This window comes from Chiloscyllium punctatum, chromosome 26, assembly GCF_047496795.1.
Source record: "Chiloscyllium punctatum isolate Juve2018m chromosome 26, sChiPun1.3, whole genome shotgun sequence".
NCBI lineage: Eukaryota > Metazoa > Chordata > Chondrichthyes > Orectolobiformes > Hemiscylliidae > Chiloscyllium > Chiloscyllium punctatum.
The window spans coordinates 76,719,920-76,747,559 of record NC_092764.1 but is presented as its reverse complement, the minus strand read 5'-3'; the positions used below and the strand labels follow the sequence as shown (position 1 = coordinate 76,747,559).

Genomic DNA, 27,640 nt, shown 5'->3' with positions numbered 1-27,640 from the left:
ATGGGGGAAGACATTAAATGAGTATTTTGCATCAGTGTTTATTGTGGAGAAGGACAAGAAAGATATACAATGTGGGAAAATAGATGGTGACATCTTGAAAAATGTCCATATTACAGAGGAGGAAGTGCTAGATGTCTTGAAATGCATAAAGATGGATAAGTTCCCCAGAGAAGCTAGGGAAGAGATTGCTGGGCCCTGTGCTGAGCTATTTGTACCAACGATAGTCATAGGTGAGGTGCCAGAAGACTGGAGGTTGGCTAATGTGGTACCATCGTTTAAGAAAGGTGGTAAGGACAAACTAGGGAACTATGGACCAGTGAGCCGGATGTCAGTGGCAAGCAAGTTGTTGGAGAGAATCCAGAGGGACAGGATTTACACGTATTTGAAAAGATAAGGACTGATTAGAGATAATCAACATGGCTTTGTGTGTGGGAAATCATGCCTCAAACTTGACTGAGTTTTTTGAAAAGTAATAGAGGACTAATGAGGGCAGAGCAGTGGACGTGATCCAAATGAACTTCAGCAAGGCATTCAACAAGTTTCCCCATGGGATACTGGTTAACAAGGTTAGATCGTGGAATACGGGGAGAACTCGCCATTTGGGTACAGAACTGGCGCAAACGTAGAAGACAGGGTGGTGGTGGAGGGTTGTGTCCACTACTTTTCGTAATTTATATAAACAACTTGGATATGAATACAGGAGGTATAGTTAGTAAGTTTGCAGATGACACCATAATTGGAAGTGTAGTGGACAGGGAAGAAGGTAACCTCAGTAAAATGGGATCTTGTTCAGTTGGGCCAATAGGCTGAGGACTGACAGATAGAGTTTAATTTAAATAAATGTGAGGCGCTGTGTTTTGGGAAAGCAAACCTTAGCAGGACTTATACACTTAAATGGTAAGGTCCTAGGGAAGTTTGCTGAACAAAAAAAACCTTGGAGTGCAGGTTCATAGCTCTTTGAAAGTAGTCACAGGCAGCATTTGGTACACTTGCCTTATTGGTCAGAGCATTGAGTATAAGAGTTGGAAGGTCATATTGCAGCTGTACAGGACATTGGTTCGGCCACTTTTGGAACATTGCATGCAATTCTGGTCTCCTTCGGATCGGAAGGATGTTGTGAAACTTGAAAGGGTTCAGAAAGCTTTACAAGGATATTGCCAAGGTTGGAGGATTTGAGCTCTAGGGAAAGGGTGAATAGGCTGGGGTTGTTTTCCCTGAAACTTCAGAGGCTGAGGGGTGACCATACAGAGGTTTATAAAATCATGAGGGGCATGGATAGGATAAATGGACAAAGTCTTTTCCCTGGGGTGGGGATTCCAGAGCTAGAGGGCATAGGTTTCGGGTGAGAGGGAAAGATATAAAAAGGGACCTAAGGGTTAACTTTTTCACACAGAGGGTGATGCATGTACGGAATGAGCTGCCAGAGGAAGTGGAGGAGACTGGTACAATTGCAACATTTAAAAGGCATTTGGATGGGTATATGTATAAGAAGGGTTTAAGAGGGATATGGGCCAAATGCTGGTAAATGGAACTAAATTAGGATGGGATATCTAGTCAGCATAGATGAGTTGGACCTAAGGGCCTGTTTCCGTACTGTACATCTGACTCCACCTTTCAGGTATACATCCTTCATCCTCATCTTATTTTGGTACTTTAATCATTCCCAATTTTAACATCTTTGCTCCTGGTGGCCATGCCTTTAGTATCCTAAGCTCTAGGCTCAAGAGTTACCACTTTAAAACTCTTCTCATTTCTTCGGAACAAGAGTAGCCAATCAAGTCTAGTCCCAACATTTAATTGAATCATGGCTGATCAAATATTTCAATATCTTATTGCATTACTCCATTGGTGTTTTGAAACCTGTCTTTACTGTAAACATGGGAGAAAGTGAGGATTGCAGATGCTGGAGATCAGAGCTGAAAAATGTGTTACTGGAAAAGCGCAGCAGGTCAGGCAGCATCCAAGGAGGAGAACCAACGTTTCGGGCATAAGCCCTTCTTCAGGAGAGGAAGTCAACATAGTCAAGAACTGAGCTATCACAATCCTCTGGCTCGAGGATGTCAAAAATTACATTAAAAATTCAGTCCTAAATGGCAACCCTCTTCTATTTAAATTATGCTGCCTGGTTCTAGTTGCCCCACCAAGGGAAAACATCTATCCTTTCAATCTCAGTATTTTGAAGGTTTCATTGAGATCAGTTCTCATTCTTCGAACCTAGAGAATAAAGACAGATTTTGCCCAAACACACCGTACGACAGACCTGTAATATTCCAGGTTCATTTGAAGACAACTTTATTGCAAAAGAATTTGAGAACAAGACTAATAAAGGCTAACATTCCATTAGCTGTCCTAATTGCTTTCTGCAATTGCATTTAAATCTTTACTGATAAGATTCTTTACTGACAGGTCCTTTGTACATCAACACCTTCCAACCTTGTATTTAAGAAATATTCTGCACTTCTGCTCCTCTGACCAATATGGATAACCTCTCATTTCTCCACATCACATTCCATCTGCCAAGATCTTGCTCATTCATTAAACCTGTCCAAATCCTCCTGAATCCATTAATATTCTTCTATGTTTTTGCTTAGTGTAGCATCATCCACAAATTTGGAAATATTACATTTGGTCCTCAAAATCCAATTCATTGATACGTACTGCGAACAGCTGGGGCCCCCAATTTCTGGTATTTGTGATTTCCCCCTACTAGCCCCAGCCTGTCAACTCAAGAATGGTCCTTTTTTTTATAAACTCAGTTTTATGTCTGTTAGTCCATTCTTAATCTGTGACAGTACATTACCCCCATCCCCACATGCCATCAACCTCCTTTGGGGGACCTTATCAAAAGCATTCTGAAAATTCATATACATCCATCAACTCTATCAATATTGTTAGTAACATCCTCAAAAAAAAAACTCCCAACGTCTATCAAACACTCTCTCATTTGCAAATCCATGCTGATTACTCCCAGATTATCCACCCAAGTGTCCATCAAATACTTCCTTTATAATAGATTTCCTCTTTTAAGATGCTGCTTCAAACTGCTTTTGGCCATTAGTCCAGTATTGTCCGATTTGTAGACTGATGCCAAAAATTTTGACCTTTCTCACTCCTGTAATCATATTTTAGTACAACATACTTTGTCTGAACTGGCATCTTATGAACTGGTGCTCTTGATAAATTGGTAAAGTTATATCCCTCAAATACCACAAAATTTATTATATTATTCTATCCAATGATTTTAGTTCTTTTAATTTACCTCAATGTAAATATACTTCTTGTTCAATCAAATAGTCACACGAAATATAAAGTTGATTTAATTGAGTCAATTTCTCCTCAAATGCCATGTCCAAGTAGCCGGTTGAGGGTACAAATGAGAAGTTCTCTGCTTTATGTATTATTTAAAGCAACATTGCATTAAGTAATTTTTGCTGTAAATAAAGCATAAGACATGTGTTTACCTCCTGTATTAAGTTTCTATTACTGTGTGTTTTTACATTTTTTTTATGTGGACCTCTTGATTATCTTGAGCATTTGATCAATCAGCATGTTCCTGGTCCCCTAAGGATTGGATAATGAGGTTTTCTAACTTTAGAAAAGCTGCAATCAAATACAATTTGCTGCTGTTATTAATAAAAACATGATCTGACAGGCATATCCGAGTCATCAATCACAGCAGAAAGAGTTCAAAACTGGACTAATTTGCGCCTCAAAGGAGAGTGAGCATAAAAAAATGCAGTGGAAGACCATATGGGCTCACTGAGTTTGTATATACAAGTCATGCAAGGTTACAACTTAAAAATAATTAAAATTTTTTGGCACTTAAATTGTGCAATTTTAATTAAAAAGGTGGAAAACAAAATTAAATTGAAATTATTTAATAACCAATTTTAAAAAACATTCATCCGAACAGCATCGTCTGACTGAGTCTTCAATTTCCATGAACTAAAGTAGCATACTTTGAAAAAGAAAACTAGAACAATGAATAATTGTTCATTTAACATACACTTCAGGTCTGTTGTAAGGTCTTACATCATCAACAAGCAAAAAATAAAGTTCCAGCAGATGTTCCATCAAAACTTTGAAACAGCAAATACGAAAAAGGTAAAATATGAGCTAATTATTTTTTAAACTTGTAATCACAGTTTGGATTAAACAAGCCACAAGGTTATCTATAATGCCTGATCGCAAGAAAGCCTAATTTCAACAACGTCTGTGGTGTTACGAAATTTTCATAAACCTGTTCAAATTTTGTACTTTTGGTTCCACTTTGTCTTCAAGCACGTTGCTACCTATTACAAGTAACTGTGGGTTGGTATACCATTATACAGAGCTGTTAAAAGCTGACGATTTGGTTTTCCATATAGGTAGAGCGTCATGTAGGCTGACATTAGTCGATGAAAATGTCTCATACATTGCAAATGTCAATTTTAATACCTTTTGTCACATTAAACTCTGATGAATTACATTAGTTCAGATAATGCTCACGCAACACAATTAGGCAAAAGTAGAAAGAAGAATGAGATAAATAATTCAGATTTCTTGTGAATGTACAACTAGATTTCCCTCTCTGATGGAGAACTAAACAGACCAGCTGACAGAGAGAAATGCATGAAGTAAAGATACAACTCAAACACATTAGATGCTGCTTCATAAGGGGGGCTTAGGGGCTAATAGGCTGCTCAGACTTGGCAATTCAATGTAAAACACTGCAGACCCTGAATGGTTAAGATAAGTTCAGCTGTACATCAAAGCTGCCTGACCACAGCAACTTGCAATTAAAACAAAGTACGCCAGTTTATTTTTTCCCCAAGTTTTTCTTCAGTGTTATAAACATTAAGGGCTTCACAACATAATGCTGCCAAAGCTAAAAACTGTAAAAGACAAAAAGACAGTGTGAAGTAACATGGAACTTAGTTTTTAAAGGCCGGTAGATTGCAGGAGACAAACATTGTCTGGAAGCTTTGGCTTCCATGTGACTATCACTTTTGATGCAAATGTGGGATTTACAAGAACTAATTTCATAACTATTATGGAACTATTAGGAAATGGTCAAGAAGGATCAGTCTCAGAAAAGAATGCATTACAGAGTCTCAATTTCAGCACAATGTGAGAAGAGAACGGAGGAACATAGTATGAGATAACATTTGAAATTCTGAAAAAAAAACACTAATCACGAGAGTACCAATAAAAAAGTGATCAAGGCCTCACCAATTAACAACCACTTTTACTATGTCCAGTTTCGCAAGGGTTGCTGAAAGAGGTGTCTCCTACAGACAGCAATGTTCCAAGTCTTGGATAACCAAACTATATCACCGAATATAATTTACCTGCTCTTCACTGTTTGAATCACCTGGATGGTCATCATTCTCTTCCACGGCAGGACCATTCAATGTTGGTCTACTTTCTTGTCGCTGTTGAAATGCATTAAAGGGGGCAGGGAGATGAATAATGGATAACAAATGTACTTAAATAATACAAATTGCAAACAAAAAGAACACTAACCTGTTGGGGGAAGGGGACCTGAATTCTTCCTTCCAGTATGTTATCAGTGGTGATTTCTATGGAACGCGTTAGCTGTAGGTCCTGGAGGACCAGATGATATGGAACCTGGGGAAACATCTCTTGGATCTGATGAGCCTGTCGGTAGTTATGGTACAATAATTACATCGAGAAATGCTCCCATAACTGTACATCAACCTTTCATCCACTGAATCTATTAACTCAAAGTAATACATAAGGAAGATAATAGTTGAGTGGCACTTTTCTATTTAAAAAATTGTAGCATGAACTTTCAATTCATAATGCAGCAGGAATTTCGAGAATTAATGAAGCCTGTGGGAAAGGAATCAAATCACAAGGAATTCAATAAAGACAGATCAAAATAGGTCATATTTGACAATTTTAGGACCAATTAATCTCTATCCCATCTCACCAGTCCTATTCAGGAAACATACCACCATGCAGTGCTCAACAGAATACCACAGCAAGACAGTCACCAAGCTGACACATTTGGTTCCATTATTTAAAAACTCTCCAAATAAACACAGACTTCACTGCCCCAACTTAGGGGTTCAGCATAAAATATATGATCCAAGATTGGCTCATTCAGTAGCTCTATAGTTTAGATGGAGCAAATGGTTGACTGGAAAACACCATTATGCACACCAACATCTTGTGTTAATAATTTGGAAATAGGTCAATTAAGCATACCTCATGTCTCACAATATCTTTAACAATCATACCCTGCAACAAGATTATAACCCCATTGATTATATTTGATGTAGAAGTGGAAAAGACAGGAAAAAACAAACCACAATGGCAATCAAGGTAGAACACCCCAACCAGCTAAGATTGGTAACAGCAAAGGGCAGATCACCTGCTCCCAGGACTTTTCCATGTTGTCGTGTCACCAGCTTAGCTCAAGTTTAAAGTTGTTTCATGCCGAGATGAAGATGGTACACTTCCCCAGAATGGGATCAGAAACTCACATTGGGCCAGAATAGCAACAAACCCATTGCTTACATCTCTATTGTATGCAAGCTATGCCTACAGCTATCTGCTGTATGTTACTACAACTTTTTGTGATTCCAGAATCATTACTGATTTGTTTGAGGAAATAAGTGTAATTTTACATTGAATGTATTAAGTATTCTCCAGTTTGACTTACCATAGCATTCAACTGAGAATTGTTCACCTGCGCAATGCCAAGAATATTCGTTGTGTGCATTACTTCCACTGAGAAACTAGGCAGCCAACTGGCAATCCTAGATCCTGTAACATATCAAATGCAAACATCAGGGAATCAAATTCATGATAATGCAACAAACAATGTTAGAAGGAATCACAGGCCAATGTGTTTTATGGATGTCAGTTTGCTCGCTGAGCTGGAAGGCTCATTTCCAGATGTTTCGTCACCCTACTAGGTAACATCTTCAGTGGGCCTCAGGTGAAGCCCCGTTTTATTTGAATTTCCAAAAGGCATTAAATAATGTCTTAAAGGCTTAAGACAAAGCTCATAATTTTGAGTGATAAGATTATTACAGAGAGAGGGGATTAGCGAATGAATAGGAAACAATCAGGTTAAATGGATAATTTTCATGATGGCAAACTGTAACTAGGTGTGCCACAGCGATCAGGGCTGGCATTTTAATTACTTATATTTTTTATTAATGTCCTGGATAAAGGGACAGTTGCATCAGCATTATATTTGACAAAACAGGGGGAAAGCAAACTGTGAGGATACAAGGAGTCGGCAAAGGAACGTAAATTGAAAAAGTGAACTCATTCACTTTGGCATCAAAAAATGAAAAGCAGTATATTATTTTAAATGGAGAAAGACTGCACAACAGCAGAACACCTAGATCTTAGCACAGTAGTACATGGATCCCAAAGCTAGAATATAGGTAAAGCAAATATTTGGGAAGGCAGAATGAACATAAAAGTAGGCAAAGTCTTGCAACAAACTTGACAAGGCATTGGTGAGGCTGCATCTAGAATACCATGCACCATTTTGGTCTCCTTAATTAAGAAGGGATGTATTTGTATGGGAAGCAGTTCAGAAGGTTCACTAGACTGATTTCCAGTATAAAGAGATTATCTGATTATCTTGTGAAGAAAGGTTATTAAGTTTGGCCCAGAATCATTTGGAGTTGAAAAAATTGACAGGTTCTCTTATTGAAGCAAGCTTCGGAGGGTAGTAGACAAAATAGATGATAATGACCCATCTTCTCTTGTTGGGGAAATCTAGAAATGTAAGGTACAGCTGAGAAGGAATTTCCCATTTAAAGCCAAGATAAGGGGTTAATTCTTCTCAGTAGTTAACCTTTGACATTCTGTGACAGAGCAAGGAAAACTGGGTCAATAATATATTTGAGGATGAATTGACAAATGAGTTCATAAGTAAGGTTTTTGATCATCAAGACAGTTAACAGTAGTGGGGCACAGGCAGGAAAGAGACTTTAAGGCCACAAATCAGAAGACCCAAAGGCAGCACAGACTTAAAGAGACATAGTCATTCAGTCCATTATGATCATATTCACTTTTATGCAGATAATGCCTGTTAATTTTGCTTGCATCACACAGGAGATAAACAGGAACTAACTTCAGGTTATTGCGATACAAGATTCAAGTTGGAGAATACTGAATAATTAACAGCATTTCTTTCCAAAGCTAGCATCTTTCATTCCAGCAAAAGTGATAGTGATTTTATTTTGGTCATGGGGTGGGAGATTCCCTAGCATGACCAGCAGTTATTGTCCACTCTGACTGCTTGCAGAATGGTACCAATGGCATCATCTTGAACTGTTACACTACACATAGTGTATGAGTAAAGTTGTTAGGGAGGGAGTTTCAAGATTTTGACCCAGACAGTGAAAGAATGGTTCCAAATCAGGATGCTGTATAACTTGCACTTTTGTTCTTTTGGATGGTAGAGGGTGGAAGGTGTAAATAAAAAAGCCTGTGAATTGTTGCATCCCATTTTTGTTTACTGTGTAAAATGCTAATACTGTAATTAATTGGCCGAATGAGTAAATGCTTCAGGATGGTAGATGGGACAGTGATCCAGAGGCACATTTAGTCTTGGATAGTATCAGTCGTCTTGAATACTTTGGGAGCTGTATTAGTTCAAGCAAGTCAAGAGAATTCCATTGCACTTGTATCTTATGTTTTCTAGACGGGGGGTGGAAGAAGAAAAGTGGTGCCTGTCAGAGACGAGGTGCTTGCCACAGAATTCAAAGCCTCCAACCCACCCATACCAGCACAGTATATATAAGGCAGTCTAGTTCAGTTTCTGAATATGTATAGAGGAACTTCTATTATCTGGCATTTGATTTTCCGAATACAATATCAGGTTATCCAGCCAGATCGTAATGCCCTGATGGGAGGCTAAGCTAACTGGCATTTCATTATCCAGAATTTGATTAACCAAACAAAATAATCCTGCCAGTGTCCTTCAGATAATCGAGGTTCCTCTGTTAAGAATATCAAAGATGCTCAAGGAAACATAATTCACTGCACTTATGAACTCAGCTGACGTAGCTATTCTTACAACTGTTATTGCTGGTAGCTGACCATGTTAAGTCAGTGTACCAGCCCTGCATTATTGACAACAATTTTTCCAAACACTTGACCCAATCACATTTTACCTTAAATAATCCCCTGCATAATTCAGACACGGCCCCACTCCTTGCCAAGATTCTACCAACTCGATATTACTTGGCAATTCCAGAAAAATAAACATAAGCAGACTCATCGACAACAACTTCTATTTTTCTTCATACGTGGAATTTCCAACACCTCACTAAGTCTTGAAATCCTGTTCCAGTTCATTCTCTCCAAGTTGGTTAATACCTCATGCACCAACGATTTAATCCCAAAGATATACCACACTTCTTTTAAAATTAATTTTCTATCGTTATTACTTTGAGAATGAAACATTGCACCAATCTCCTAAATTATGATGCGTAAACTGACAACTTTGAAGCTGTTTGAGATTAAATAAAAGATTGCATTTCAAAGGTTTTGTAGGTGCTTATTAAATGTGAGCACACTTACCATCAAAATGGAAGAAATGGTTGTGATGGTTAAGATGTGGCCTTCCCTCAACACCTGGCACAGGTCCAATATTCTCAAGGTTGTCTCGCTGTCGAGGGGCTCCGGCATGATTGTCTTCATTAATGTTGAGTGACATTCTGCACGTGGGACAAGAAGTGTCTTGCTCCAGCCAGGAACGCAGACAGGAGCTAATGATGCAACCAAAGATGAAGAAAGCCAGTTGGTACTTAAAAACTCTACAAAGGATATAATACTACTAACCAAGTGTGGAAGTTAGTGAGTTGACTCATTGTTGATACCAAAGTTTAAAAGATGGAACACAGTGATAAATTCATTTAAGATGTGTGTTACATTAAATGTACAATGTTGAATGGTCTTGTGTACTTTATATAAATGGAAATAGGTTTTTATTTTGCAACAGCAAAAGAGTAGCATCTGTCTTATTCAGGTTCATTCCTCTAGCCCTTTTACAAAACTGACATCCATCTGTGTTTCAATCCTCTACCATAGTCTCCTGTTCCACTGCTCTGAAATTACAAAGCTTAATACTCTTGGAACTACTTTTTCCTCAAGCAGCCAAGGTTTATGACCTTAAACTAATTTCTTAATCTAATGTAGTTAATTTAATCTATTATCATAACACACAATAGAGTCACAGAATCATCCAGCAGAGAAACAGTCCCTTCAATCCAACCAGTCCATGCCAAACATAATCCCAAACTAAAATTGTTCCACCTGCCTGTCCCTGGATCAAATCCCTCCAAACTTTTCCTACGTATCTATCTATCCAAATGACTTTTAAACAGTGTAAATTGTACCCACATCCACCACTTCAAGAAATTCATTCAACACAGGAACCACGGACTGTGTAAAAAATTTGCCACTTTTTCTAAAATCTTGCTTACCTTAAAAATGTGCTCATTAGTCTCGAAATACCACATTCGAGGGAAAGATAACTACCATTAACTCTATCTATACCTCTCATTATTTTATAAAACTTCTATCAGATCACCTCTCAATCTCCTACGCTCCAGTGAAAAAAGTCCCAGCCTCTCTCTCTAACTCAAACCTTCATACCCAGCAACATCCTGGTAAATCCCTTCTAAACTCTCTCCAGCTTGATAATGTCCGTACTACATCTGGGTGACCAGAACTGGACACAGTATTCCAGAAGGGATGTCACCAATGTCCTGTACAGCCTCAGCATGATTTCCCAACTCTCATATTTAAAAAGGACTGAGCAGTGAAGGCAAGTGTGCCAAACACCTTTTTACACACCCTGTCTATGTGTGAAATAGATAAGCAGGAGGCTGGAAGAACACAGCAAGCCAGGCAGCATCAGGTGGTGGAGAAACCAACATTTTGGGTCTAACCTTTCTTCAGGAATAGAGGTGGGGGTAGGAGGAGTTGCAGGTAAAGGCTGGGGGAGGGGGGATTTGGGTGGGAAGAGCAGCAGCATAGGTGGGTATGACGTGATTGGTCGATGGGAGCAACAAATCCGGTTGGTAGCTAGAAGGAAGGCTTAGTTGGTGGAATGGAAGGGACGAGGCAAGGCTGGAAAGGGAGTCGGGGGATATTTGAAATTTGGGCAGCCGTGTGGTCTGATTCACTGCAACTTTGGACAAGGTGGAGGATGGACATGTCAGAGGGAGTGGGAAGGGGAATTGAAATGGATGATGATTAGGTCCTTACAAAAATTGTTGGTGAAGTCACTGAACTACTCCAGTTCAGCCTGGGTGCAGAATGCAGCACTGCTGCAGTCATTAATGTAGTGGCAGAAGAGTTGGCGAACAGAACATGTGTACGTACTGAAGAGGGATGGTTCAGAGTTACTGACAAAGAGGCAGGTGTAGCTAGGACCCATGGCCACCCCCTAGATTTGGAGGAAACAGAAACAATTGAAGAAAAAGTTATCAAGGGCGAGGCCTAATTCAGCAAGGAGGGGCGGGTATTGGTGGAGGGGGTAAAAAACTGAAGGCTTGCAGGCAGTCATTGTGGATTATGGACTTGCATAAGGACTGCACATTCATAGTAAAGATGAAGTACTGGGGGCCAGGGAACTTGAAGTTTCTGAAGAGGTAGAGGTCATGGTTTGCGTCCTGGATGTGGATGGGAAGTGCCTGGACCAACGGGAAGAACAGAGTCAAGGGAGGAAGAAACGTGTTTGATGGAGCAAGAGCATGCAGAGATGATGAGTTGGCCGGGGTAGTTGGGCTTGTGGATCTTGGGAAGCAGGTAGAACCGGGCAGTGCAGGGCTGGGGGACCATGAGGCAGTGGAAGCGATGAGATCATGGACTGTGTGGGTAACAGGGTCCTATTAGCCATGGTGGAACGTAGTCAAGAGGGAGGTAGGATGTACTATTGGAGAACTGGCATTCAGCCTCTGCAACATACAAGCTTGTACTCCAGACTACCACAGTTACGCCTTTGTCAGCAGGTTTGATGGTGAATAAATCACTGCACATTTGGAGGTGGTGAGGTTGGAGTGGATGAAGGAATTGGACAAAGCGAGGCAGTTGATGCAATGGCAATCAGCAATAGAGGGGTCCAGAGCTGGTAAAAGGATATGAGGGACATTCAAGAGGAAGAGCAATGTTAGAGGCAGGAGAAGGGGTCCTCAGAGTCGTTGGGAGTCTTTATTGGGAGGAGGCAAGGAGGTGGAGGTGGAGGTGGCAGAAGAGCTTGACATCATGGCAGGCATGGAACTGGTTGAAGGTGGGGAAGGAGATGGAGAGGCATGAACATAAGCCCTTTACAGAGGAAAGACTATTCAGTCTCAGAGTTCAAGGTCAATGGGGATGGTGATTATGTGGCAGAGCTCAAGGGTGGGGGTTTGGTGGGGCTGTCTTGAGGATGCTAAAAAGGAGAGGGGGTGAAAGGGTGATGGGTGAGGGTGGACAATGATGTGGTGGTGGGTTGGGGAGAGTAGTTATGGAGGGGGAAGAATGGGGTGGGTGGCAGGATCGTAGGGGAGATGATGCAAGAGGAGGGGGGGCTATGATGTATTGTGGGGGTGGACAGATAAGGGAGTGAGGTATGCTGGTTCACTGCAGGGAGGCAGCAGGACCCAGGAGTGACACTGGGAATAGCACTTGTGTTTTGATTGGAGAGTGAGTGGAGTCATGAATAGAGGCAGAAGTTGCAGGAAAGTCGAGGCAGGTCCCAGTCCTTTTGTTGGCGGAATCCAGGGCAGTGTTTGAGAAGTTGTCCAGAGCAGAGACGGAGGTTGAAGGGAGTTTCTGTGTTTCTGGTCGATGATTCTGGAGGCCGAGCTGTTGGACTGGAACCAAAACCAAACTTCAAAGAATTATGTACTTACACCCCTAGGTCCCTCTGACCTACAACACTACCCAAGGCCCTACAATAGCTGTATAAGCCTTACCCTTGTTTGTTACATCAAATTGCAATACCTCACATTTATCCAGATTGAATGCATCTGCTATTTTTCAGCTTGTTGATCCATTTGATCAAGAGCCCTCTCTCATCTGAGAAAGCCTTCTTCACGGGCTACAAAGCCATCAATTTTGGTGTCATCCGCAAACTTACTAACAATGCCTTCTATATTCTCATCCAAATCATTTATATAAATGACATCAAAAGAGGACCAATCCTTGTGGAACACCACTGGCCACCAGTCTGAAAAACAACCCTCCAGTATTACTGTCTCCTGCCATTAAGCCAATTATGCATCCAATTGGCAAGCTCACCCTGAATTGCATGTGGCCTTACTTTACTAATTAGTCTACCAGGCAGAACCTTGTCAAAGACTTTACTAAAGTCCATGTCAAAAACCTCTAAAATCCAAGTAAACAACGTCTACTGCACTGCCAGCCTTTTTGGTAACTTCCTCAAAAACTCAATGTTTGAGAGACAATTTTCCTTGCACAAAACCATGCTGACTACCCCTAATCAAGTTTTGCCTCTCCAAATGCCCATAAATCCTTTCTTTCATAATCACCTCCAAAAATCTATCCACAACTAAAGTCACAGGTCCTTAGTTCCCCATTTCCTCCTTACAACCCTTCTTAAACGAAGGTACAACATTCGCTACCCTCCAGTCATCAGGCACCCCACCTGCAGTTATAGATTATGCAAATATTTCTGTAAGGGGTCTCACAATTTCCTTCATGTTCCACAATTTCCTGGGATACATAAAGTGCCGGAGGTTTAACTCCTCTAACAACTCCCGAACTTCCTCTTCTGTAATGTGAACTGTTTTTAAAACATTAAAGTTTATTTCTCTGCATTCGAGACTATTTCTTTCTCCACAGTAAAAACTGACATGAAATATTCATTTAGTATCTCTCCCATCTCCTGGCGTTCAACAAAGATGACTTATTTGATCTTTAAGAGGCCTTACCCTCTCTCTAGTTACTCTCTTGCTCTTAATTTATTTGTAGAATCTCTTTGGGTTATCCTCAATCTTATCTGCTAATGGTATTGCGTATCCCCTCTTTGCTATCCTGATTTCTTTCTTAAGAATGTCCCTTCATATTGATGAAGAGATTCAATTGAACCAAGTTATCTATATGTAAAATAAGATCCTCTTATTTGTGACTAGAACCTCAATATCCAGATTCGTCCATTATTCCTTAATCTTATCAGCCTTACCCTTCACCTCTTAATAAAAAAGTAATGCCTCTGAACTATCACACTCGTGAATGCCTGCGAACTGTCTACTCCAATCAATTTCTGAAAGTTTTTGTCTCATACCATTAAACTTTGCCTTTCTCAATTAAAACTTTAATGTTTATAGAAGGTTTATGTTTATTTTCCATAACCATGTTATAACTGATAGAATTATCATTACTAGACGCAAAGTGCTCCTTCACTTTACTTTTTCAGACACCTGTCCTGTGGTATTACTCAAAAGGTGGTCTAGTTTTGCTCCTTCTCCTCGTAGGAGCATCCACATACCAGTAAAGAAATTTTTCTTGAACACATTTGACAAATTCTTCACCAACCAGGCCTTTAACAGTACAGTAGGCCCAGTCAGTGTTTGGAAAATTAAAAGTCCCCCATTGTTGTAACCTTATTATGCTTACATATATCTGAGATCTCCCTACATACATGTTTCTCAATTTCCCTCTTACTATTGGTCAAGGGGCTATAAGCACAATCCCATCAGTGATCTTTCCTTTCCTATTTCTAACTTCTACCCATATACTTTCACTGGATGATTTTTCACCAACAATCTCCCTAGCTACAGCAGATAGCTATGCCTTAAAATCAAAAACACTACCTCCCACCCCTTATTCGAGTTTGGCATTGGGCTTAACCCAGAAATTACTACATTTAAAGATTTTGTTTTTCAATCTTCTATCTAACTTCTTAAATTCACTGTACTGCTTTAATCTTTTCTCTAAAAAGTTTCATTCCTACCAATATGTACAATAATTTCTGGCTTCTCAATCTCACCCTTAACAATACGTTTGAAATGTTTAGAGAAGTTCTTAGCCCTGGCACCAGAAAAGTAACAAACATCCCAAAATTATGCTAACTGTCATAGAATCTCCTATCTATGCCCCTGATAGGACAGTTCCTTACAACAATAATTCTATTAAATCTTGTCAAACGCTGTCTAACATAAGAAACATTCCAAGTATCCAATAACTGACTGCCCTTTCCTTATCCTTAGAGAAACCATCACCATCTGCACTTCCAAAAACTGAACATCTATTTGATAGAGGAATCGCCACCGGAGAACTTGAACTTTGTTGTGGTTCTGTTCGCCGAACTGGGAATTTGTCTTGCAAACGTTTCGTCCCCTGTCTAGGTGACATCCTCAGTGCTTAGGAGCCTCCTGTGAAGCGCTTCTGTGCTGTTTATTCCGGCATTTATAGTGGCCTGTCTCTGCCGCTTCCGGTTGTCAGTTCGAGCTGTCCGCTGTAGCGGCCGGTATATTGGGTCCAGGTCGATGTGTTTGTTGATAGAGTCTGTGGATGAGTGCCATGCCTCTAGGAATTCCCTGGCTGTTCTCTGTTTGGCTTGCCCTATAATGCTTAACACATCGACCTGGACCCAACATACCGGCCACTACAGCGGACAGCTCAAACTGACAACTGGAAGCGGCAGAGACAGGCCACTATAAATGCCGGAGGAAACAGCACAGAAGCGCTTCACAGGAGGCTCCCAAGCACTGAGGATATCACCTCGACAGGGACAAGACGTTTGCAAGACAAATTCCCAGCTCGGCGAACAAAACCACAACAACGAGCACCCGAGCTACAAATCTTCTCCCAAACTTTGAACTTGAACTTTCTTACCTTTCCAGACAGCCATCCATCTGACTGATTCTGCTGTGTAATCCAGTTTTCTAAATCTACTAGCTACCTCATTCTGTACCTCATATGGCCTTAATAACATTAAGCCTGAAGAAGGAACTTTCAACAACACCACATTTAAAAGGCATTTGGATGGGTATATGAATAGGAAGGGTTTGGAGGGATATGGGCCGGGTGCTGGCAGGTGGGACTAGATTGGGTTGGGATATCTGGTCAGCATGGAAGGGGTTGGACCGAAGGGTCTGTTTCCATGCTGTACATCTCTATGACTCTGTGACCACATACATAAAATAAACTTTCATTATCTCCAGAAAATAATGTTAAAATGGAAAATATTAACAATGTATAAAACATGTAAAACTTAAAAATCAAACACTTAGCCGATGAACTGAATTTTAAAAGACTCATCAATAAATTCCTCAAAGAGGAAACCTTTTCTAGAGCTGAACATGTGTAGGCTTCTGAAACGAGCAGTTTGCATATATACATGATCTAAACTATTCTCCAAAGTTGCATGTTTGTGCTGCAAATCCCAGCCAGGTATGAGAATGAATTACCTAGTTGTGAAACCCAAATCAAGCTCATAAACCGAATGTATCAATAATCATGAGGCCAAAATCACTTTACCACCTTGTAACCGGTCTGAAATTTATTGTAAAATATACAAACAAAATTCTCTCCTTTGAATATGATTCCAGTCAGATTATTGTGCCAAAGTAAAAAAAAATTGCTAAATTTAGGATGATTTCAATTATTGGGCAGCTTACAGTGTCAATCAGCAACAATTAAAATGAACACAGATAAACAGTGTATCCCCTGCAAGGTTGGTCAGAGCTTCCATACTGAAGGATACTGAAGACTGATGATGCGAGAGGTTGAGGAAACACAATGAGCACAGGGCAAGCAGCAGCAAAAAAGGCCTATTTCTTGGGTTAACTGCATGTGGATTAGAGATGGGGAAAGGGAGGGCCACACAAGCAAGGGAAATATATCTGCATCAAATGGATGAAAAATGAATTATTGAACAAAGAAAAATTTACTTTCCAACACATTCTCACATTTGCCTAGCCCAATCTATTGACAATTGTAAAACAGTGGATAACATACTTGTGAAAGAGATGTCCACATGGGAGTTTGCGTGCAGACTGCATAGAGTCCCAGCAGATTGCACAATCATCATTGTTAGAAGCCAACTCTTCAGGAGTGGCAGCTGCAAATCTGTTAAAAGAAGAGTTAATCCACAGAATTAGGACTAAAAATCCTAGTTGGTCTAACAGCAGAATGTCCCACAGCACTTGTCACATTGATTTTTAAAATGTTCAATTAACTGGAAAAATTTTCTACATTAAAAATAGTAATCATGTCAGCTCCTCTGCCATATAGATTCAAATCGCCTAAAGCCCTACAAACATGCAATAAAAGTCATTACTGTTCAGAAAGTTTATTAGGTTAGTCAACAAGTTTACTCAGATTAACCTAAAATTAGTATACTGTATCATTATAACAATATAAATGCAATCCTCTCTTGGATCTCAAAGTTGAGAATCTGCTTTCAAAGTCAGAATCATGGTAAAGCATAGATAAAATGCAAACTAAAATACAATACATGGCCCAAATACAGACTTCAGTACACAAACTAAAAAACAAAGTTATTTGAGTTTGTGTCAAATAATCATTAGATGCTTAATTAATTGAACTTATTACACTTTCTCACCAATTGCAATAAACATCAGAAACTGTGCTGCAGACAGTGGAATCAGTCAGACACAACATATTTAAGACAACTGTGGATACTGTATTTTACAAAAGATAATACTGTGGGGGTAAAAGTGCATCACACCTTCCCTACCACACATGGGAACTGATGCTCCCTTCCCAGCTATGCACATAGACTATTAGCCATCTTCCCAACCATGTGTCTCACACTAAAGAAATGAAACAGCTTAGATTACAAATATCATTGCCACGTATTTTGTTTCCTTTTGATTTTGTACATCTACAACATTTTGAAATGAATTCTCAGTCATTTTAAGGAGAAATTAATTTTCTTGCTTCTGTCATGCCCAATTACATGCTGGTAAAAATAAGCAATGTACTAATTCATTCCCACTGAATCCAAACTGCAGTCAAATATGTAACAAAAGTAAAACCTGAATTGATGATGTCAGCCTGCCATAGAAATTCATTATTTCTATGCCCTAGAAAGAAAATGGCAGATACATGGGTACAGTATCATTCCTAAGTTCTGCAAACCACATATCGTTTTGACCACTCCTTAGCCAAAGTGGCAATCAAGGGCTATTGCCTTAAGATTAGTAATAGTCAGGTGCAGGTTGCAGAATTTATGGTAACCATGTCTGCAAACATACAGGTAAAGAAACTTAAACAGATGTCAAATATTTGCAGGTAAAATGTTAGCATGTACCATATAATCACCAATATGCCAGTGGTTTGTTTGTTAGTTAGTGAAATTAACACATTCTAAATCAATTTGTTAATGATTTCCCTTGCTATTAATTTTAGCACTCGAAACAAGATGTATTCCATTCGTAATATTCACCTTGCCTCCATATTGCCCACCACACGCAAGTAGTTCTTGTGACGCTTTAGCCTGCGCTGCATTTCATGGAAAAGATATCGAAGTTGCATGAATATTACCAGGCTCGCCATTGACAACCATATATTTCCAAACAGCTGGGAGGAGAAAAGGTAACATTACAAAATGTCATCCTGACAGTCCAAGCTTACACACAAGATATTGCAAATAACTTTTATCTGCAAACCAAAAGAAATGGAAATGCTGATTTGACCCACAGCATTTCAAATAAAATTAAAACAGTTTAATGTTTCTCTGATACACCAAGGAATCTGACAGTCAGCAAATTCTCATCTACTAATTTGAAAAACACATTTAGGACTACTGTGGAATCAGAAATCAACTGATAATCACATGGAGTCTTACAAAATAGTCACACTCAGCAGATCTATAACTTATTTAATGGAAATCCATTTTCAATTGACGCAATAATATTTACAATAGATTATTAACACTCACAGAAGTCCTATTGCCTCCTCTTTAATACTTTTGTATTCATGCAATTCAGCAGGGACAAGTTCAAACATGTCATGCAAAGGCTACACTTCTCCACCAAGACAATTAGCTATGTACAGTGGTCTTCAACGTATAAAGTCATAGAGACGTACACCACGGAAACAGACCCTTCGGTGCAACTCGTCCACGCCAACCACATAGCCCATTCTAATCGAGTCCCACTTGGCAGCACCTGGCCCATATCCCTCCAAACCCTTCCGATTCATATACCCATCCTTTTAAATGTTCTAATTGTACTGGTCTCCACCACCTCCTCAGGCAGCTCATTCCATACACTTACCACACTCTGCGTGAAAAGGTTGCCCCTTAGGTCTCTCTTATATCTTCCCCCTCTCACCCTAAACCTATGCCCTTGTTGTGGACTCCCCCACTCCAGGGAAAAGACTTAGTCTATTTATCCTACCCATGTCCCTCCTGATTTTATAAACCTCTGAGGTCACCCCTCAGCCTCTGACACATACCCAACCCCTCCCTCCGAGGGAAAACAACCCCAGCCTATTCAACCTCTTCCTATAGCTAAAATCCTCCAACTGTGGCAACATCCTTGTAAATCTTTTCTGAACCCTTTCAAGTTTCACAACATCTTTCCGAAAGGAAGGAGACCAGAATTGCACGCAATATTCCAACAGTGGCCTAACCAATGTCCTGTACAGCCACAACATGACCTCCCAACTCCTGTACTCAATACTCTGACCAATAAAGGAAAGCATACCAATCGCCTTCTTCACTATCCTATCTATCTGCGACTCCACTTTCAAGGAGCTATGAACCTGCACTCCCTTGGACCTTACCATTAAGTGGATTAGTCCTGCTAAGATTTGCTTTCCCAAATTGCAGCGCCTTGCATTTATCTAAATTAAACTCCATCTGCCACTTCCCATTGGCCCATCTGGTCAAGATCCTGTTGTAATCGGAGGTAACCCTTACACTATCCACTACACCTCCAATTTTGGTGCCATCAGCAAACTTACTAACTATACCTCTTATGCTCACATCTAAATCACTTATATAAAAATAAAAGTGGTGGACTCAGCACCAATCCTCCAGTCTGAAAAACAACCCTCCACCACCACCTTCGGTCCCCTACCTTTAAGCCAGTTCTGTATCCAAATGGCTAGTTCTCCCTGTATTCCATGAGACCTAACCTTACTAATCAGTCTCCTATGGGGAACCTTGTCGAATGCCTTACTGAAGTCCATAAAGATCACGTCTACTGCCTTTCACTCATCAATCCTCTTTATTACTTCTTCAAAATATGATTTCCCAAGCATAAAACCACGTTGACTACCCCTAATCTGTCTTAACATCATGACTAACCATTCATGCGACTATAGGCCCTCTTTTCAAACAACTGTAAATAGCATCAACTTGCAGGCAAATACTCTTCCTGAATGTGTGTTCTCCTGGATGTCCAACATGAGTCCTGACTACCAAAATTTCTTGATACCTGGACTAAGGGTGACATTTGGGAGACATGCTATACATCATTTTCAATCACCAGGCTACGTGGGTATTTTCTTTTACTCATGTCATTAAATTCTTGAGTAGTGATTTGAAATCCAACCACAGCCTCACAAATAGTACATCAAAGGAGAAAGAATCAAGTTTGAATCAAGTACCTAAACTCAACCAGCATAACGTGTGGTGCAAATGCAATTTCCATTGTCTTGACCAGTGTGCAATTCAAATTGTGTAACTTTAAAGAAATGGATAACTGCAGTCAGCTTATACGTTCAACAATTCAATTCTTGCTAATAATTATATAGAATTGCAAGATATTGCAAGATAGTAACTTTGTTGCAACAGATTTAAGATAATAGACATTCCATTACTGTGTTCACTGAAAAGCTAAGTCTGCATAACCATCTCTGGAGATCAAGCAAAGCTACATACTACTTACCAACATGTGGATGTGATGCATCAGGTCCACTGACAGCAGGTTCAACTCCATGACAAAATCAGTGTAATAAACATAAGTGCCTTTATTTTCCCAGGTTCCCTCATGATTCAGATCCCAGAGATGGATAGAGTACCTAGAACAAAATATAGCACAGTTAAACAGAACACAAAAGGAAAGATTCTGGTCAAAGTATTCCGCACAGTCATTTCTGAGACTTTTTAAATTCATTCATGGGACATAGCTAGTACATAGGCAAAACCAACTTAACTGCACAGCCATAACTGTCCTCAATGAGGTCTCAGGAGCAAACTGAGTCCCTAGTTAGGTTATTTAAGTAGGCACCAAGAGTTGTTTATATCATGTAGACAAATGAATCAGATGTGCTTTTATAAAAATTGCTTAGCTTCATAAACTTATATTAGCTTCTCATTGCAGATCAATTTACGAATAATTTAAAATCCCCAAATTCGCAGAGTGGGATTTATGCTGTCGGCAGTTTTTAAGTTTATTTCACTGGACTGCAAGTTGTACCATATGGAAAACAAACAGCATTAGAAACGGGAAGGGTTAAAGCACAAAAACCACTGGCGATCTGTTGCAAGGGGTCTGTGGAATGCTACACTAGTCAAAAGGTCACTGTGGCAGGATGGGACAGGAATAGTGAACCAATTAGAGTATGGTTGAGGCTGAAAGGTCAATATGGCATGTTGAGATAACACTGTTAGTAAAGTCAGCCTCGCCTGCTAAATATCATCATAGCAGGTTGGGACAGTTTGTGACAATAAATATTTGGTACATGACATTAAATATTTAATTAACAGCTCGTAGAGTCAGCCTGTTTGAGACCCTTAACAGTAAACTATCTAATCGTGACATTAGAATAACATTAAGTAGAATGTAGGAAAAACCATAGTGGCAGAACCAGAGAGATAACGGGAACTAACATCATTGATTTATTGTATAGCTGGAGCGAGGTCATTTTTGATTAACACAATTGGACATGCTGATAAGCTAACAAAAACATAAACAGCCACAGTCCGTGAGGTTCGGGGCATTCAAGAATCTGCTTTGAGTGTCATGGTTTTTGTTTGAAGTAAAGGACCTACACCTTGAGAAACTCTCTGCATTTCTGGTGATTCTCTACATTTTCTCCACCACAACGATAAACACACTTCAAAATGCTTCTGCAATTTATAAACTTACCAGTTTCACATGCAAAAGGTACTTAACACCAAATCTCCTCACAGGGAACCTGAAAGTTTCATATGAACATAGAAACCGTCAAGCATGCTCTGCCTTTGTGATCTTGCCTGATCTTAGCCTCAACTCCACTTTCCTGCCCACTCCCCATAATTCTGCAAACCATTATTAACCAAAAATTAAAATCTTCTGCATAGTTCCTGCATTTAACACACACTGGGATAGAGAATTCCACAAACTGACAATCCTTTGAGAGAAGTAATTTCTCATATGCTTTAAATATGCTACCCCATATGCTAAAGCTATGGCCTCTCTGTCCACATTCCCTACAAGAGGAAACATCTTGTCTACTTTGTCAATTCCCTTCAGTGTCTTGTATACTTCAATTAGATCTCCTCTCCATCTAATGAACGTGGTTGATGAACAGTTTAGGCATAATCTCTCTTCATAAAATAAACCCATCCACTGAAACCCCTCTGAACTGCCTCCTATGTAATTACATCTCTCCTCAAAAGAAGGGGACCCAAATCGTATGCAATTCTCCAGATGTGGTTTCAGTAGTACCTTGTCCAGTTACAGAAATATTTCTTTACTGTTATACTTCATTCCTTTAGAAATAAATGCCAGAATTTCATCTTCCCTCCTTATTACTTGCTGCACCTGCATGAGTCTTCTGCGATGCAAGCACCAGAGGTCACTCAGATCTCTCCGTACCGAAGCACATCTGAATGTTCCCTCCATTTAGATAATAGTTGCCTTTCTACTCTTCTGACCAACTTACCCATGTTCAATTCCATCAATCAAATCTTATGCTTAGTGATAAATTCAAACACTCAAACAAAGTACATTCACGGTACATGTACAGCACTGAAATACTGATCTAACAAGGTGTCTCTTCTTGAATCACTACAGAACATGCCCTCAATAGAGTTTCCCCTCGCAAACTATTCCACAGGCCTCAGCTTGGCATACCTAAATGCAATTGGACAACATTCAGCAATCAGGAGGAGAAACCCCCGGTAATTGGAGGTTAAGTGGACAACGAAGGAGATTACCTCAGATTACAATGGGATCTTGGTCAGATGGGCCAATGGGCTGAGGAGGGGCAGATGGAGTTTAAGTTAGATAAACGCGAGGTGCTGCATTTTGGGAAAGCAAATCTTAGCAAGACTTATTCACTTAATGGTAAGGTCCTAAGGAGTGTTGCTGAACAAACAGACCTTGGCATGCAGGTTCATAGCTCCTTTGGGAGTTGGGAGGTCATGTTGCAGGTGTACATGACATTGGTTAGGCCACTGTTGGAATATTGCATGCAATTCTGGTCTCCTTCCCATTGGAAAGATGTTGTGAAACTTGAAAGGGTTCAGAATGGATTTCAAGGATGTTGCCAGGGCTGGAGGATTTTAGCTATAGGGAGAGGTTGAATAGGCTGGGGCTGTTTTCCCTGAAGTGTCAGAGGCAGAGGGTTGACCTTAGAGGTTTATAAGGTCATGAGGGGCATGGCTAGGATAAATGGACAAAATCTTTTCCCTGGGGTGGGGAAGTTCAGAACTAGAGGATATTGGTTTAGGGCGAGGGGGGAACGATATAAAAGATACCCAAGGAGCAAATTTTTCACGCAGAGGGTGGTGAGTGTATGGAATGAGCTGCCAAAGGAAGTGGTGGAGGCTAGCACAATTGCAATATTTAAAAAGGCATCTGGATGGGTATATGAATAGGAAGGGTTTGGAGGGATATGGGCCGGGTGCTGGAGGGTGGGACTAGATTAGCTTGGAATACTGGTCCACGTGGACAAGTTGAACTAAGGGTGTATTTCTGTGCTGTACACCTCTATGACTATGACTAATTACCTCTTAAGGTTTGGGGCACAAAAGCCAACGAGTTTCCAAAATCCCACATAGAACAAGCAAATTTAGAAGAGAACGAGGAACTAAACTATGAATTTTCTGGCTCCATATCCCATTTACACACTATCCTCACCACAGATCAAAATAAACAAAATCACCAAGCAAGAAGAGCATTCCAACGTTGCATAAAGCACCCAATGAATGTTCGACAGTTTAGCCACATGGCAAGCAATCCACATTCTTGCTTTGATTCAAGATACTTTCCAAATAAGTTTATTACCTACCTAAGAATAACGTGCGCCGTCCGGACAGTCACAACCAGGCACTAGAACAGACAGTGAGAGTTATTACAACACATTATAGAAGTAAATTGAAGTCAGACAAAAAAGGGAAAAGCTATAGCAGACTAATATAGAATAGAAATTACTACTTATGCATTGTAGCTCTTTTTGTGACCAGAAAAATCAGGTGAAACGAGACCAGTGGGGAATAAAAATGACCAAAGAAATAAACATTCTCTGTTTCCACACTAAGCAGTCACCACACAGAACAAATTATTTGCTTACCTCAGCTGCCATAAAGGACAATGTATGCATTCCATGCGAATATCCAACCAGTGCACAAACTACAGCCAGAGTGCAACAGGACAGCAACATGGAAACCAGAAGAGCCAATACACGTACGTGGCTACTCATTGGAGTAGTTGGAGAAAAAGACAGCTGGATCAGAGGAGAGAGTATTGCAATGTGATAACTAAATGAGAAAACTACCAAAGTTATCTGTGTAGAAAAAAAAAAGTGTAGCAGCATCTGGAAGATGTTAATCTACGAGGTATCAATAAATTCTACAGTCCTCTCCACAAAGACCAAACAAAATCGACTGAAGGGATTGGGGGAGCAATTCAAATATCAATGCTCCACTGGGGCTATTTGGAGACTGCATACCACCTACTTCATCCATAAACCCCAACATTAGCTTAACTTTGTGCTTGGCAGCCTCGAGTTTAAAATACCAAGTTAGTCTATCCCAAACTACTTTTGTCAGTTCTCAGAGGGCAAATAATGGGACTGCAAAGAAAAAAAGTAACTTGTGAGTAAAACTCAGTGCAAACCAATCAAGTCTTATTATTTTTACTTGAAAGTTTTAGATTTCAAAATTTCAGTATTTTTGGCACACTTCATATTTTAACATTGAGCAACTTTCCAATATAACTCTGCTTGACAATTAAATGAATTTTCAACAACCATATCAGCTAATTTCCAGAATTTAAATACTTAACTTTTAACTACCCAAAAGTTAGCTGAGAATATTTATTGAGTAAATGCACATACACAATGGAACTTTGCATTAGAGTTGGTCAATCCACATGAAACAAATTTCTTGTATTTATCTTTGATAGTACCTAAGTGATGCTGAGCAGTAGCGCCAGTGCAGAAACCTGCATCCAATAGCATCATACACAGGAAGGCATCAGTCTCTATCAGAAACTGACAACTCAGTCTGTATAGTGATTTAAATTAGATTAGTTTACTTGGAGTATTGCTTTTGGCAGAGGATTTGTGCCTATCATTTTAATTTAAGTTCCCTTTCACATATTTTAAAATTAAGGAACTCTGGCTTTATGCTATAGAATGCTCAAGGTCTTTAGATAGAACCTTCCAAACCAAGGCCACTTCCATCGAGAAGGACAAGGGCAGCAGACACATGGGAACACCAGCAGCAGCGTGGTCCCCTGCGAGCCACTCAACATTCTGACTTGGAAATGTACTGTTCCAAATATACTGTCACTGGGTCAAATTCCTCAAGTTCTCTCCCTAAAGGCACCATGGGTCTAACCAGAGCAGTTCAAGAAGGACGATCACCACCACTTTCTCAATGGCAACCAGGAATGGGCAATAAATACTAGCCAGTGACACCTACAGCCCACAATGGAATTTTAAAAAATTGCTGCAATGTTCAAATTGCTTTGCCAGCTTCAAACGCAAACTCACATATTCAAAGCGATCTTTGCATAGCTGGACCATGAGATGAAGGAAGACAAGAACAGCAAACCAAAGGCACCACATCACCACTTCTTCAACGGTCTGAACATTCAGCACACCGAATATGAAGATGAACTTGTAGAAGATGAAGTTCCAAAACTTATCCTTCAGGTGCTGGGAGGGGTGGAGTAGAGAAATACAGAGACACTGACATTTTCTTTTTTAAAATGATCAATTGATACAAACATTAAAAGCAGCATACACATGGAAAATATAACTGCTCCTGGGTCCAATTAAAATTTGTGAAATACCCATTATATCAGAACCTGGCAGAAAGCAGCATTGAATTTGTTTTCTCTGCGTAACTGCACGGTGGATACAAACAGTTCATGGTGGCTCATAGCAACAGGGACCCGGGTTCAATTCCAACCTCTGGTGACTGTCTTTGTGGAGTTTGCACATTCTCCCATTGTCTGCATGGGTTTCCTCCCACAATCCAAAGATCCGCAGGTTAGGTGAATTGGCCATGCTCAATTGCCCTATAGTCTTCAGGGATGTGTAGATTAGGTGCATCAGTCAGGGGTAAATACAGGATAATAGGGTAGGAGAATGGGTTTGGGTGGGTTACTCTTCAGAGGGTCAGTGAAAGAATTTGTATAGGGTATAAGCAGGCCAGGAAAGAGTTGAGTTCGGAGTTTTGTGAAACAAGGAGTTCAGCTGAGCATGACTCATCAGATAAAAACTTAGTTAACAATAGGGTGCTGGAGGTAAGGGTAAGGGGTTTTGGTTTAAGATTCCAGCATCCGCAGTAATTTGCTTTTATTAAGGGTACGGGTTTAACAAGGTGGAAAAGCGGTCATTATGTACAGTCATTTAACAATAACGTGAGGTCAGTTTAACAAAGTGAAAAGTATTCTTTATGTGAAGCCAGTTATTCATTGTATGAAAGTAAAGGGATTTGGTATCTGCTATTGATACTCGCTGATTGGGTGACTGTTAAAATCAATGTGTGTTGCCTTATCTGGATGCTCCTCCCTGTAAAATGACTATAATGGTACACATGTAACCTACTTACCCTCAAAACAAAAACCTCTCCACACCTACAGTCAACGGAGTGAATTTTTATCTTTACTCAGAGAGCCTTTATTAAACCTACCTCACGACACATTGCCAAAGCCAAAAACAGTATGATCCCAGCTTGGATCCACAACATATTATTCCAACGAACTGTTCACACTATGAACAATCTTGTGTGGCAAATTTTGGCAATTTGATTTTCCCTCATCCACATGAAAATTAAAGTCACCTATGATCAATGCATTGCCATTTTACTATCGAACATTCTGCAGAACAGCTACTGTTATTGCCTCTCTACACCCCTAACCACACATCCAAAATGGGTCAGCAAACCACTGCTCTCACCTCAATTATCCCCAGCCACTCCTCCATGACAGCCCCAAACCTTCCTTTCCCCACAGCCCAAAAATATCCCTCCTCCTCCAAAATCAGCAATGACAACCCACCTCCTCCTTGCCCTGTCCTGCCCTCATTCTACAATATCCTCTTTCTCATCCTGTCACAACACCCCATACTTCAACCAAATTAAAATAGGTTGGAAAATGAGTGGCAATGTTGTAAGAAACTTACAATTGAACATAGATAGGGTAGAAAAAAGGGCAAGATGGATTTGGCAGATGGAGTTTGATATGAATAATCGCACAGTTATCAATTTTGGTCAGAAAAACGAAGGCAAATC

General features: G+C 40.0%; 1 protein-coding gene across 2 annotated transcripts in view; it reads right to left on the bottom strand.

The window, feature by feature from the left end:
- amfra (autocrine motility factor receptor a) overlaps positions 1-27,640 on the bottom strand; it is a 69,923-nt gene that overhangs the window by 16,588 nt on the left and 25,695 nt on the right. The window contains exons 3-12 of one of the 2 annotated variants that reach the window (XM_072547688.1): positions 25,894-26,058; positions 24,469-24,621; positions 24,187-24,227; positions 20,856-20,988; positions 18,404-18,537; positions 16,951-17,061; positions 9,559-9,746; positions 6,671-6,774; positions 5,506-5,640; positions 5,331-5,414 (exon numbers count right to left, since the gene is read on the bottom strand). In XM_072547688.1, the coding sequence (XP_072403789.1) occupies positions 5,331-5,414; positions 5,506-5,640; positions 6,671-6,774; positions 9,559-9,746; positions 16,951-17,061; positions 18,404-18,537; positions 20,856-20,988; positions 24,187-24,227; positions 24,469-24,621; positions 25,894-26,058 (1,248 nt within the window). The remainder of the gene's footprint in view (positions 1-5,330; positions 5,415-5,505; positions 5,641-6,670; positions 6,775-9,558; positions 9,747-16,950; positions 17,062-18,403; positions 18,538-20,855; positions 20,989-24,186; positions 24,228-24,468; positions 24,622-25,893; positions 26,059-27,640) is intronic. The other variant, XM_072547689.1, reaches the window with a different exon arrangement.